Source organism: Haematobia irritans, chromosome 1, assembly GCF_050003625.1.
Source record: "Haematobia irritans isolate KBUSLIRL chromosome 1, ASM5000362v1, whole genome shotgun sequence".
NCBI classification, from domain to species: domain Eukaryota; kingdom Metazoa; phylum Arthropoda; class Insecta; order Diptera; family Muscidae; genus Haematobia; species Haematobia irritans.
This window is the reverse complement of record NC_134397.1, coordinates 113,496,703-113,511,761: the sequence shown is the minus strand read 5'-3', so window position 1 is coordinate 113,511,761 and position 15,059 is coordinate 113,496,703. Positions and strand designations below refer to the sequence as shown.

Genomic DNA, 15,059 nt, shown 5'->3' with positions numbered 1-15,059 from the left:
AAAGATCAATGACCATACACATAAGTTCAATATGAACTGAAGTAAAAGACAATTTTCTTACGATTCCCAAAAATAGTAAAAATAACTATTGTATTGTGAAAATGGTCATGATTTTGCGCCAATGATTTTTGTTCTTTATTTTTAGTTCATTTTTATATCTTTGAGAGGGCGTAATTGTGTGAGTTGTAGTTAAAAAGTACCTCAGGGCATTAAATTAAATTTTCCTGGTTCTAACAACGATTTATGGAAATCTCAAAATGTGGAGTCTAATTTAATTCAATTTTCCTACGACGTAGTTCATTCTTGCTATAAAAAGTATATATACGACTAAGTGTTATGTTTGTACAAAATTTCAAGCAAATCGGTATAAAACTCTGGCTGCTGGGTCCATATTAGTGCGTATCGGGCGAAAGATATATATGGGAGCTATATCCAAATCTGAGCCGCTTTCTTCCAAAATCAATAGGGTTCTATTCTGACCCAAATTAGGAACATGTGCCAAATTTGAAGGCGATTGAACTTAAATTGCGACCTACACTTTGATCACAAAAATGTGTTCACAGACAGACCGACGGACGGATGGACGGACAGACGGACATAGTTATATCGACTCAGGGACCCACCCTGAGCATTATTGCCAAAAACACCAAGTGTCTATCTCGTCTCCTTCTGGGTGTTACAAACATATGCACTAACTTATAATACCCTGTTCCACAGTGTGGCGCAGGGTATAAAAATAGGAGTTCAAAATTGTAAAAATTTCTTTAGATCAATACCAAGTTCATGGTTGGTGTATTATTTATAATATATACAAATTTTAAGAAATTCTGAACTATTTTGTGTAATATGTTCCCCCTTTTTTTAACGTACGCACGAAATTATTAAAGTTAAAAGAAAACTTTCTCATAACATAATAATTCCATGAACTAAAATAAAATTAAATTTTCTGACATATAGAGATCACTTTTTTTGAGTAGGGGAAGATCTTATTGCACGCGCAAAATAACACTGTGTTTCCAAAAACTTGTGGTGTCAAAACATGCACTCACAGAAAAATAATTTCTCTGAGTCAATCACGAAATTAATTAATGTAACTATTTTTGTAATTGAAATTTCTTCAACAACGAAAAAGATAGTATCAATCACAGTTGTAATTGGACGTAAAAAATTCTTGGTTAAAAAATGAATTGTTTTCACTAGCACATTTCAATTAACTTTTTAACTGATTCAATTTAAAATTTAATTAAAAACTAAATTTCAATAACTTTCTTAACTTACTAACTTTAAAAAAAATTAAAAAAATAATTGTTTCAATTTATAATTTTATTAAATAAAAAAATCCAATCGCTTTTTTAACTGACTTAGTACTACAAGTTTTATTAAAAGGTCAATTATATAAATTAATTTTTTGTTTACAAATGTTCAATCATTGACTTAATGTTTCTCGTTCGATTAAAAAATTAATTGAAAAATGTTGAGCTTCAATCAACTTTTGGAAATATTTTGGTGTTTTCTGTGATGCTACACACAGAAAACAAATTTGTTGAAGCAACCAATTGTTGTCTGGAACAACAGTACGCAAAATTGTGTGGATAACTAAACTGGGCACATAAGTAGTCTAATTGGCAATCACAACCAATAAGATTTCATTCGTTTCTTAAACCAACTAATTTTTTTGTCGGACAACCAAAGCTCGTAAAGTTAAAAAAATATCCGTTGAATTCACTTTTGTTTTTTTATACCCTCCACCATAGGATGGAATTGACTTTGTCATTCCGTTTGTAACACATCGAAATATTGCTCTAAGACCCCATAAATTATATATATTCTGGGTCGTGGTGAAATTCTGAGTCGATCTAAGCATGTCCGTCCGTCTGTTGAAATCACGCTAACTTCCGAACGAAACGAGCTATCGGCTTCAAACATGGCACAAGTAGTTGTTATTGATGTAGGTCGGATGGTATTGCAAATGGCACATATCGGTCCACTTTTACGTATAGCCCCCATATAAACGGACCCCCAGATTTGGCTTGCGGAGCCTGTAAGAGTAGCATATTTCATCCGATCTGGCTGAAATTCGGTACATTGTGTAAGCATATAACTATATGGTCTCTAACAACCATGCAAAAATTATCGAAACATTCACACTTACTCTCTCTCTCTCTATCAAATGCCCGAAGGTACGAATACCCCCGCCAATAAATTGATTTTTAATTTATTTTGTAAAAACCAAAAGTTAATTCGTTTTTATTTGCTTTCCCCCCTCATTGATAAATTATTTTATTTAATTTCCCGCCTTGTTTCTAACAACCAAACGAAAACAACAGCTTGCATTATTACCCCCACTCCCGTCTCTCTAATCAAGTAGTGTGGTTCCCTGCCAACATTTTCAAACATCCAAAATGAGTGTTTGCAAAAAAGAGTGTTAACTTACTCTTTTGGAAGATGCAAAAATGTTTAATCGAGGGGAAGATTCAAATTTTAGCCATATATTAGTCTAACCAATGGTTATTTATAACCGTTTAATTTAAATCATCAGAAAGATTCGATTATTATCCATTTTTTACTCTATTCTTATGTTGTTAATATTAAACTATTTTACTGGGTAATATAAAACTCTTTTACTTAACTCTTAAATTACGAATGTGGGGAGAGTCATTTATAACTCTTTTTGCTTTTCGCTTTTATAAGTAAACAAGACAAAGATAACAACAAAATATTAGTGGACAAAATATGAACCGTTGAGGATAACGGTACCAAATATTTTGCAAAAATGTGGAAGCTTATAATAATCATTTTGGATTCAAAAATCGTGGCAACAGGGTTTTTATTGAATTAAAATGACAATTTTGATTTTCTGTCTTTATTGTAATTTAGTGTTTTTATTACTATTGCTATATCTTTATTGCAGATTTAATGAATTAATTTTTAGGCTTTTGTTTCATACATTTTTATAAAATAAGTAAAATAACTAGAATTGGTTTGTTGTTTTTATGTTTTTTTTTATTATATATTTAAGGATAGGTATTATTAGTTCTTTAAGTACCTGAATTTGTATATCAACAATAAAGCCATAAATCGATTGATTCATATATGAGTAAGTAGATTTATCATATTATACTTCTTTCAAATGACTTTTTTTACTAATCTGAAAGACTCATTTATAACTCAAGGAAAAGAATCATTTTGAGACACAACTACTTTATACGGGGGACGCATAAATGACTCTCAGATTCGCTCTTCCGCAATCGTTTTGAACATCAAAATGATTCAAAGAAGACTCATTTGCGATCGAAAATGTTTGCAGGGTTGACTGTTATACGTACATACGTGTGTGTGTTGCATTCAATTGTACTACATGTTGCATTGAATGTTCGAGTGAATTGTAACCAGAGAATGAATCCGCCGAGTCGCGCCGCTGATTTCAGTCGCCGCCAACCATTTTTTGCCAGTCGACGTCGCCGCCGAATATGTCGACTCATCTCGACTCAAATTAAGCCGCCAATTAATCAAAAATATCGATTTAAATCAGAAAAATATAGTAATAATTGTAGTATTTTTTCCAAAATGTTGAACCTTCCATCCACAATCAATCAATTTCAAACTGCTATAACATTTTTGCAAATTTTTAGCTCAGAAAATTTTAACTAAATGTAAATTTGATTGTAAGATTGGTTGAACAACTAATCTCATTACCATTCGAATAACTTCAAATTTATTTTATAATGGATGATTGTGCGCCGCCGAATGGACAAATTTATATCGGCTTAGCCGTCAAGCCGCCGCCGCCAGAGGTAAAACTTTAGTGTCAGCCGCCGCCGACAAAAATGGGTCGGCTTCATTCTCTGGTTGTAACTGAACATTGCACAGTGGGCACGATAGGGACAAAAGCTGTTCATTAAATAATTTTGAAAATTATTTTACATTGAAAAATAAATATTAAAATTAATTATTTTAATTGATTAATTATTGAAAAATATTGCAAGTCAACGGCAATTGTGACTGTTTCGTATAATAAACAATAGTGATATCGAACTAACCCCGTAGTTGCGCCCGTTTGAAATATTTTTGATTCTTGCACATTGTATCATATACTAATACGTAGTTTTGTTGCACAGTGGTGTTGGTAAGACCAAAATTGGAATATTTTTTAATTTATGAAAAATATTCAAAAACATTAAATATTCGTTTATCGCCAATAATAAATAAATTTCGTCACTTTTTTGAATTTTTTGAATCCCATTTACGTTTGTTGTTGGGATTGTGTTCTACAACCCCGTTGTTTATTCCGAATTAATTATTTTTACTCGAAATTTGAATTTTATCGAAAGTGATAATGTCTGATATCAAGAATTTGTTTTAATATGTTCCACCCGTCTTCCTGAAGTTTCCCTAGAACATTGGGAGCAATCTCAAGGGTCGAGTTCTGACCTACCTAAATGGGAAACAATGGATAAGTTTTTGACTGCTCGGTATCAGACTCTTGAGTCCGTCTTTGACATTAAAGGCGCCCATAATATTTCGACATCTGGTCCAAGTTATGTTAAAAAAACTACTAGCCCAAAGCGAAAGTCATGTACTAATAGTAATAGTAACAGACGTTTTAAGAGCTTCTCTACGACTGTACCATCTAATCCTCAGCAGAAATGTCCTCGTTGTTCCGAATCGCATCCCCTTCGATTATGCGAAGAATTTCTTCGAATGTCAGTTAAAAATCGATTGGAAACCGTCAAACGACTTAAATGTTGCACAAATTGTCTGGCATCATCGCACACTTTTAGCAATTGTAAGAGCTCGAATATATGTTTCTTCTGCAAACAAAGACATCATTCTCACTTGCATAGAAGGGAATCTTCAACATAAGTAAGTCGAGATTCGTGCTCACGACCTGGAATGATCCGCAATATGGGAAATCCAGCCCGATCAGCTTCCGACGATGTTCCTTCTACATCAGAGGCTGCCCGTTCGTTGCAAACTTTTGCAATTGCTATGGAAACATCACCGTTTTCTACAGTTCTTTTGGGAACTTTTGTGGTAGAATTGTGTTATCATGGCGTAAAGTGTTCGGCTAGAGCATTGTTCGATTCTGCCTCGCAAGCAACTTTCATTTCACGAAAGTTGCAAAAGAAACTTGCTTTGCCGATATTCCCAGTTACTTCTGCGAATATTATTGGCCTAAACGGCACGATATCGGCGAAGTCTACTAATGTTTGTAGGATCTCATTGTGCTCCCCTATTGACCTAACTTTTGAGCTGTCGACAGATGCGTATGTTGTTGACAAGTTGACTGGTCGTTTGCCAACTTATTCATTGTCGCAGCTATTAGATTGTAAATCTGCGATGTGAGATCACGATGTGTGATCTAAAATGTTCTCATATGAACCTTTTACTGGGTGGTGACATATATGCTCGGATAATGCATACCGATGTTCATAAGCACCCTAATGATGATCTTATTGCTCAGAAGTCAGTTTTCGGTTGGATCGTGACTGCCAAAGTCACCCAAACCAAGTCCCTACAGTCGGTGATATCATTTTACTTGCTAGGTTTTGGGAAATCGAAGATATACCGAAAGTATGCACTATGTCAGAAGAGGGTAGATGGTGTGAAGAATTATACCTTCGAGGGACTTATCGTAATGATAATGGTCGATATGTTGTTTCACAGCCTTTTAAGCGTGAATACCCCAACGATTTGCAACTTGGTTTGTCCCAAAATAATGCCATTTCTCAATTTAAGCGAAATGAGGCGCGGTTAATGAGAAATCCCGATCTGAAGATTCAGTATGACAGGGTACTACAAGAGTACGCTGATTTGGGACATATGATCATGGTTGATGAGAATAAGGAAAATTCGTCTGATACTGTGTATTATTTACCCCATCACGCTGTTTTCAAGCCTGACAGCGCCACCACTAAATTACGTGTGGTATTTAATGCTTCCAGTCCAACTTCTAATGGCGTTAGTCTTAATAACTTATTGTATACTGGACCCGTTCTACAAGCAAATCTAAATGTTTTGATTCTCCGATGGAGATTATTTAGATTTGTCTTCAATGCTGACATCGAGAAGATGTATAGACAAATTCTGATTCACCCCGATCAAGCGTCATATCAGCGAATTGTTTTCCGTTTAGCCCCCTGATGATGTGATTCGAAATTTCGAATTGAAGACGGTCACATTTGGTGTGAACTGTTCGCCATATTTAGCTATTCGGACCCTACTTAAACTGGCTGATGACGTTGAGGGTGAGCTCCCGACTGCTGCGGAGATAATACGTTCGCAGATGTATGTCGATGACATTTTGACAGGAGCTCACAGTTTAGATGATGCCATGAAGAGCCGTATTGAACTTATAGAAGTTCTAGGTTCTGCTGGGTTTAATCTACGAAAATGGACTTCTAATGTGCAAGGCCTTTTGTTAGATTTACCCCCCCCGAATTTTTATTGGATAATGACTTTTTGAATATTTCCAATGAGTGTATCGCCAAGACTCTGTGTTTACGTTGGAACGCTGGAAAAGATGTTTTATTTTTCAAGCTGGTTTCAGCCCCTACTAGATCTTCCGTCTGAGATTGCTAAATTGTTTGACCCAGCTGTTTGGCTGGCCCCTAAGATTATAATTGCTAATATTATAATGCAACAAATTTGGAAAGACAAAACAGATTGCGACGAATGTTTGAAACCTATGACTCTGAATAGATGGTTTGCGTTTTTAGACGCCTATAGTGAAATCGAACGGATAGAGATCCCCCGATGGGTTGGTTTCAGTCCAGACCATGAAGTTCAGCTTCATGCATTTTGTGATGCTTCTGAGAAAGCATATGCGGCTTCACTATACATTCTATTGGACTGATTCGACAATAGTTTTGTCGTGGCTTCAGAAGCCCCCGTGCCACTGGCCTACGTTTGTTGCTAATCGAGTAGCTAACATCTCTACTAAGATAGGTTACTAATAATTGGCATCATGTCTTATCACACAATAATCCCGCTGATATAGCCTCGAGAGGTTCTTCAGCGCGCGATCTTCTAACGAATAACCTTTGGTGGAAAGGTCCAGCTTGGTTATGTCGCCCTCGCTCCGAATGGCCAAAATCTACGTTTAGAATCATGACGAATCTTGAGACTAAACCGATTCGAGTCAATTTTGAACCAATTATCCCCTCCTGAGGATATTTTGGCCAGTTTCTCTGATTTATCCAGAGCCCTGAGAGTTTTGGCATATGTATTCAGGTTCTTTCATCGAATTCACCCGAAGTTTGGATCGACACAGACGCATTCATCCTACAATTTGGAACAGGGTGAAATCAACTTTGTGAAAGGTCGTCTTGTTGTCCTCTGCCAGCGTCGTCATTTCCCTGAATATGTAGCGCTGGAGAACAATGCGCAGTTATCTCGAAAGAGCCCTCTGTTGAAGATTCAATCCGTTTATAGATTCTGTTGGATTTATGTGGACAAATGGTAGACTTACGCGTTCCCCTACTCTCATCTATGACGGGAGATTCCCCAAAATTCTACCATATGATGGAAATTTATTCCCGCTTTTCCGAGCTATGGACCCTGCGAAACGGCGCAAAGCCGTAATGCAATTCGGCTATTACTTTAATTTTTTGGATGAATCCCACAAAAGGATTAATTGCAAAAGTCGCGAAAGGTGTTTGGAGTGCTGTGGTGAGCACCACACCCCAGAATTCCAGGAAGGCCACGAGAAAGGCTAAACCCAGCAAACAACAAACACGACGTGACCCCCACCAAAGGCACTCGCCAAATGCTCGTCGCCACAATAATACATCCAATAGGACGTCGAAAAATCCGGGAATACATCCGCGACGAAATGACGGAGGACGATGCTCCTGCGGGCACAATCCGGTCAGTGCCTCAACTGTCAGCCCCACTACAAGCAGTGGTCCTGCGACCATTGTAATCCACGTCCACGCTGGAGCTCATTAGATCAATTTTTAATGTTTTTGTATTTGTATGTCCATTGAATTGTTAAATGAATTCTCGCCTTTTGTCCCCTATCTCCTGCTTGCCCCTATGTTGCATTCCTGCAAGGGGCGGGATATTTAGGTTGACACCCTGTTAGTTTTAAGTTTAAATGTAAATTAAATTGTAAATTGAATTGTAAAATACAACACTGCACTTTATAACGATATTTGAAAAAATGACATTTAACTTATCGAAACATTCACACTTACTTACTCTCTCTCCCTCTCTCTCTCAAATACCCGAAGGTACGAATACCCACGCCAATAAATTGATTTTTAATTTATTTTGTAAAAACCAAAAGTTAATTGCGTTTTTATTTGCTTTCCCCCCCTCATTGATAAATTATTTTATTTAATTCCCCGATCCGATTGAAATTTGCAACGTGGTGTTCGTATATAGCCGCTAATAGCCATGCCAAAATTGGTCTATATCAGTTTATAGTTATATATATCCGTTCCCCAATCACACAAAAATTGCTCCATATCGGTTCATAATCATGGTTGCCACTCGAGCCAAAAATAATCTACCAAAATTTTATTTCTATAGAAAATTTTGTCAAATTTTTATTCCTATAGAAAATTTTGTCAAATTTTATTTCTATAGAAAATTTAGGCAAAATTTTATTTCTATAGAAAATGTTGTCAAAATTTTATTTTGTCAAAATTTTAAAATTTTATTTCAATAGAAAATTTTGTCAAACTTTATTATATACGTATTTAATTTAATTTAAACTAAAATTATTTTCTTTAACATTAATCTGTTCTGTGATATTTACATGGTTAAATATTTATCTATTTTTGTAGTGTACATCCCAATGAAGATGCAATTCGAGTAATTGCGAAATATCGGAAAGAAAAAAATAAAGTAAATTATTACTATAAAAACAACAAAGAAATGACCTCGAGCTTGATTAGTTACTGATTTACACAAGGTTAGTTTAATATATAGCATGTATGGACTACCTTGCAATTTAGAAGACGGTGTTAGAAAGTTTTAAGATACCTTGCTATCGGCAAGTGTTACCCCAACCCAAATAATTCGATTGTGGATGACAGACTTCAGTCGAAGCTTCGTCCTGGCTGAACTTACGGCCGTATATGTATTTTTGACCTAAAATATCGGAATATTTTGATCCAAACACCTGGGCACAAAAAGACTTGCCTCTCGATCATTCACAATCGCGCGATCATTTTCAGCAAGATTAACGCATTGGTCATGGATATTTTTTTTTTGGTCCCGGCACCAGGCAAATGTTGACAGATGATAATGAAGCAGACGATCTATATATTTAGATATCCCCGGCAAAAAAAACCATACCAAAAAAGTACTGAAAATGTTCTTTTTGGATCCGAAAGTGATACAAAATTGGCGCAGAAGCGATGAATATAACATGGACTTGTCATAGGACGAATGTCCTCCATATCAACTGCCGTTGCACTGAATTTGCATCACTCCCTCAGGTGTGATCCGAATTCGGTGTTTTGTATGTGAATTAGAAAATTCTGTGATATTTTTCAAAATAAATATTTGTTAAAATTTTTTATGATCTGATGCATTCTAACGCTCTTCTGAAATGTTTTACCTTAAATAATTTCAAAATTTCGCAATTTTTCTGTTTTTCTATTAGAAACAAAACCCCATTAAAAACAATTAATTACACTAAAAAAGCATGCCCGGTTCCAAAGATTTTGTCTTTACTTTAACAACTTTGGTATTGTTTCAGAGCCAAAGAAGCGGAGAATACAAGTAAAAATACTTTTAAAGTTGGGTTTTGTGTACTGGCTTCTTGGAAGCAAATTTTAATTTGTCAGCCTTTTTTTCTTCATATGCTATCAAAGTCCTTTAAAAACGAGTTAACGACAACTTTATTTTCCAAATTCAGACTCGACTTCCCGTAGAAATTATGCTATATTTCAAGTAAAAAAAGTCTTTAAAATAAAGTGTTGAAAAACATGGTCTATTTTCGAACGATTTTTTACTTTGCAGTCAAGATGCAAAAAGGCAAATTTAAAGACAATTTCAATAATTTTAAAAACTTTTTCTTTAATGTATATTTTTAAGTCAAATCACTTAATTATAAGGACGATACGAGTTCATTGAAAAGTTGATCGACTTTTGGACAAAGAAAAAAACATTATATTAGAGAAATTCGTCTTCTAAGCTAAGTAAAATTTGCATTCTTGTTTTAAGGACATGAAATTTTTGGCCTCACGACCATATTTTTTCAGTGTAAAAGAATTTTCTGTGTAGTTACAATAAAGAAAAACTTTTTTTGTTGGGATCACAACCTCGGGAGTCATCACAACTGTTAAGACATCTCTACAAATTGTACTAAAATTCGGAGAAATTGAAAAGAGTGAGTAGTATTAATACTAGCTAACTTCCACCTAAAAATGCAGCTAAAAGATTTAAAAAATTACGTAAAACTCACAGCAATCTATGATGGCAGAATATTTGATAAAATTGGAGTATCATCAGTTATAACTATCAAATCTGTTAACACAACAAAACAGACTTTCAGTTGGTGTTGGTGACACATTGGCAAAACAAATCAGTTATCACAACAGGACGAAATAAATTGAGATGGCTGCTTACTTGAATGTATAAACAAGGTCTAATATTTGGTCAGGTGCACACTCATGGAAAAATTCATAAACTACGTGTTCATTTCACAATGATCCGTTCATGAAATTGAATGAACACATATGTGCACTGTTAGAAAAATATGTTTTTCATATGTTTCGATATAAACAAAATGTGTTTCGGGCACAATTTTTAAACACAATATATTTAAGTGCAAACATTTAATATTCCTAAACTAACACTAAATGTTTGGGACACATATTTTCATACGTTAGAATATATTATGTTTGGGGCATGAATGTTTCATAAAAATAATATGTGTGAATGTGAACATATATAAATTTACAAATTTCGAGTAAACATATATATGTTTACAATTTCTGTGAAACGGTTGTATGTTGTTTCGGAAAACTGCTTCATGATAAGGCCAAAAATTTGATATGCTTAAGTCTAAATATTATTTAATTTGAATATTAGAATGAGTATTCGGAGTAAAGAGAATAGACATTCGGAACCAAGAGAATAGAGATTTAAAAAAAAAAAAAAAACAGCATGTGTTTTCGCATTGAGAGGAGAATTTTATGCATGTGCGGACAAGTGTTTTGTTTATCATTTTGGCATTATGGACACACATTTTTTAACGGCCTTAAAAATGAAATTAAGTACAAAACTCGATAAGTTTTACATGCATTTAAAATGGTGTTAAATGCTAGTAAAAAACGGTTAACGCCTAAATAAATTTATGTGTACATTATAAAATTATTTATGTATGTTATGTTTATACTCTTCTTTTGTTAGAGTTTTTGATTTTCTTCCAAAATTTCAAACTTTTATACCAAAAACAGTTTTTTGTTATAAAATTGTTATTTTTGCAATAAAAAATAATATTTTATCCAAAAGCCATTTCGTTTATATAAGCACTGTTTCTGACTGTAAATCTTTAATAACCCACATTTCGAAGTTTCATTATAAAAATTTAATATAGTATAAATGTCTAAATTAAAAAAAAAAATTGGTTCGGTCGGAGCAGGAATTGAACCCACGACCCTTTGCATGCTAGGCAGACATGCTAACCACTGCACCACGTGGCCAACAAATGTATGTTTCTTTTAAATAATATTATGTTTGCATGGGCTCGTGGGCGCTGCAAACTATGCTATATAAATGTAACTTATAATGATAATTGTCTACTGGTGACTATAACAGCTACGTAGCCCAGTGGATAGTGTGTTGGCTTACAAACTGTATGGTCCTCGGTTCGATTCTCCGTCCAGGCGAAAGGTAAAATTTAAAAAATGTATAAAATTGAATAATTTCTTCAACATTATTTGTATTACAGAAAAAGGTGCCAAGAACTATAAAATTTCGTGGAAGTGAAAATTATATGAGGGAATGAGCACAATCTTCTTTGGGGAAAATTCTTCCAAGCATATAATAATTTTGGGCTCAAAATGGTTCCAAACATATAATATGTTCACATAAAACAAACATATTAATGTTTCGACAGTATCCAATAATATATGTGCTGCCTGCAAAATATGTTTGGGACATATGTTAGAGAAGCGATTTTTTTTTGAGGGTGTGGTGACAAACGTAATGGTTACGAATTTATAAACAAAATCAAAAAAATATTTCCGCTACCATGATTCGAACACGTGTTGTTTTCCAAAACCAGAGCACTGAAGGTCACATAAAGAAACGTAAAAAATGGAAAATCATACAGTCTAGTCCTTATAGTTTGAAAACTATTTATTGCAAGGTTACAGTTTCAGTGCATTTTAATTTAACCAAAGAACGAATCGACTGCCTTACCAGCAGTGTGGAAAGCACCACCAATCACGTTTCCAGCAGCACTAAAGATACCACCTGGTTCTTTATGAGAAACCACGACTTGTTGTGGGTACGTGACTTGTTGTGGGTACGTAACTTGTTGTGGGTACGTGACTTGTTGTGGGTACGTGACTTGTTGTGGGTATTGTTGAACGGTCACAGTGCCAGTTGGATAGGTGGTTCCCTGAGCTGAAAAAGAACACAAACAGAAATTCGCGGGTTTGATCTCGTGCTAACTTAAGAAAAGCAAACCTTGTCAAAATTTGGTAGGAACTTACTCAGAGTAATGGTGGCGGCTTGTGACAAACCCAATACGGCGGCCAAAGTTGCTCCGAAAAGTTTCATATTTGCGATTTGATGAATTCCAAGAAGTTGTGCAGATGTATCGAGTTGGATTGCGATGGTTATCGGGCAGTTCTACTTGGTATTTATATGAAAAATTTTGTAGCTTAGTCAATAGAAATGTTCAGAAAGTAGCTTATGTCTGCTATTAATATTTGTTTTGATTTTGCTATTATTTGTTAAACACAAATATATACTGTTTTTATTTTATAAAATTTTATTTGGTAACAAACTGTTTTTGGAACAGATGTTGGATATCACGTTTGAATACTGGGAGTCAACAAAATGTATTAAATACGCATCGTTTTTGGCAGCAAACAAAAACTTCACACACCCACCAATGATTCTATTCTATGTTTGTTTTCGAATTTTTTCACTAACGGTCATTCTCATGTAGCTCCGTTAGGCTTTAACTGCCAGTTAACAGAAAATAAATTGCAAATATCTTCTCTCCGGTTAACTTTAACTGAAAAATTTTCAGCAATTAAACTCCTAACTTGCTTATGGAATATATAGGCAAGATGGCAGATATGCCTATAGTACGGTTTAAAAGTCCGTTAGCTAACGTAGCACTAACGGAGCTTCATGAAAATGGGCGTAAAACATATTAAAATAAGTGACTTAATAAAAATGAGAAACTATTTTGTATTACGTTGTAGAAGTTTTTTCTTGCCGTTTCTAAAAAATGAACCCACCATGAAAGAAAAGGTAGGTTTATTTTAGAACATTTTTACTAAAATATTTTACTTAATGATACATATGATATATATAAGTTAATAATTTTTATTGAATAAAGCTTTTTTTAAATTAATGCATAAAATTAATGCATTCTATTGTTTAAGAAAACTTCATATTTTGAAGGAAAAAATTGGAGTAAAAAGTTATTAAAATTTCTTTAGCGCTATAAAAATTTCGGACGAAAACATTTGGCGAGATTATTAAAATTATACGTATTTAATTTTTAGACATAATGTCTGAATAAGATAAGGAGAAACTATCTAGAAATTGTAATTAGATGGGCAAAGGCAAGATCTTTGTGGGAAGTTGAACCCGCAACCGAGGCGCCATAAAGGTGGATACTAGATTTGAGTTTATGAAAAATGAATCAATAAAAGCAGACAAAAATTATATATTTGGGCACATTTTATTATGATTTCAAAGGGGAATGACCCAAAGTACACTCAAAATTAGTGAACCAACGAGGAAGGAAGTTTTGGTTAGAAAATTTAGGTTAATTACAGAAAATTTTAACTGAACTGGACGCAAAGAAAAAAAAAACGTTTGGAAAGCGTGTACCGAAAACGGTTTTAGAGTTTTTTGAATTTCTACGAAATTTTCACATTTTCATCACCACAAAATTTTTTTCGTTACAAATTTTTTACTTTTGCAATAAAAAACAAGTAAGGACTAAATTGTGCCCTGCACCACTTTGTAGATTCACATTTTCGAAAATTTGGGGCAACAATTTTTTACTATAGAGGGGTCGAAGTTTTGTAATTCAACTTGGAATACTATAGAATATACTCATATATGTTTAATTTATACTTGCTTATTTTCCTTACTAAAAAAGCCTTATCTCCAGATCTTGATGTAAATAGTATAAAGAAGTTTTCATTTTACTAAATTAATTTTATTAATTAAGATTAAAAAATATTAACCATCAAAATAACTTTGTTCGGTATCTAATTCTAATTCCGTCAGTCTGTATTTGTTGTTCGCAGCGTGCCGGTCGCAATTATTAACCGATTTTTATAAAATTTGGTACAACGTGTTTTCTTGGTAAAAGGACAAACAATGTTGAATTTGGAAATAATTGGATCAAATTGGTTAGATGTAACCCCCATATGTATGTATCGCCCGATTTCGTCAAATGAGATAATACTGCGCTTATTTACTACCCGATTGTCTTCAAATTTAACACAAAGTAATTTTTTGTAGTACCCTTAAAGTATGCAGATTTAGATATAGCTCCCATATATATGTATCGCCCGATTTTCCCGAATTTGACTATAAAACCCTTATTTATTAATAAGGGTAGAATGTAATCTTCTTAAGTACTAACTATATCTGCAAAAAATCATCGAAATCGGTTCAGATTTAGATATAACTCCCATATATATGTGTTGCCCAATTATCCCAATTTTGGCCATAGGACCCATATTTTGGTTCTCTTGTAGCTTTCACACATAATTCGTGTTTTAATAAATTATTAATTTGCTTAATTCTTGGTCAGTTTTATGTGGTATTTTACTTTTCTAGAAAGGAGTGATAGCATCTTTATCATTTTTGTTTTTCAGCCAAAATGAGAATAATTC

At 34.0% G+C, this 15,059-nt stretch overlaps 2 protein-coding genes across 2 annotated transcripts; one reads left to right on the top strand and one right to left on the bottom strand.

Moving 5' to 3' along the window:
• Nucleotides 1–5,416: 5,416 nt before the first annotated feature.
• On the top strand, nucleotides 5,417–6,144 carry LOC142231098 (uncharacterized). The gene is made up of 2 exons (XM_075301720.1): nucleotides 5,417–5,466; nucleotides 5,547–6,144. Exons 1-2 carry the CDS (start codon nucleotides 5,417–5,419, stop codon nucleotides 6,142–6,144), a joined length of 648 nt encoding a protein of 215 aa, XP_075157835.1.
• Nucleotides 6,145–12,303: 6,159 nt separating this feature from the next.
• Nucleotides 12,304–12,884, bottom strand: LOC142241452 (uncharacterized). The gene is made up of 2 exons (XM_075313223.1): nucleotides 12,681–12,884; nucleotides 12,304–12,591 (listed from the first exon to the last, which is right to left on the bottom strand). The coding sequence occupies exons 1-2, from the start codon at nucleotides 12,745–12,747 to the stop codon at nucleotides 12,356–12,358; spliced, it is 303 nt and encodes a 100-aa protein (XP_075169338.1). The 5' UTR covers nucleotides 12,748–12,884; the 3' UTR covers nucleotides 12,304–12,355.
• Between the last annotated feature and the right edge of the window lie 2,175 nt (nucleotides 12,885–15,059).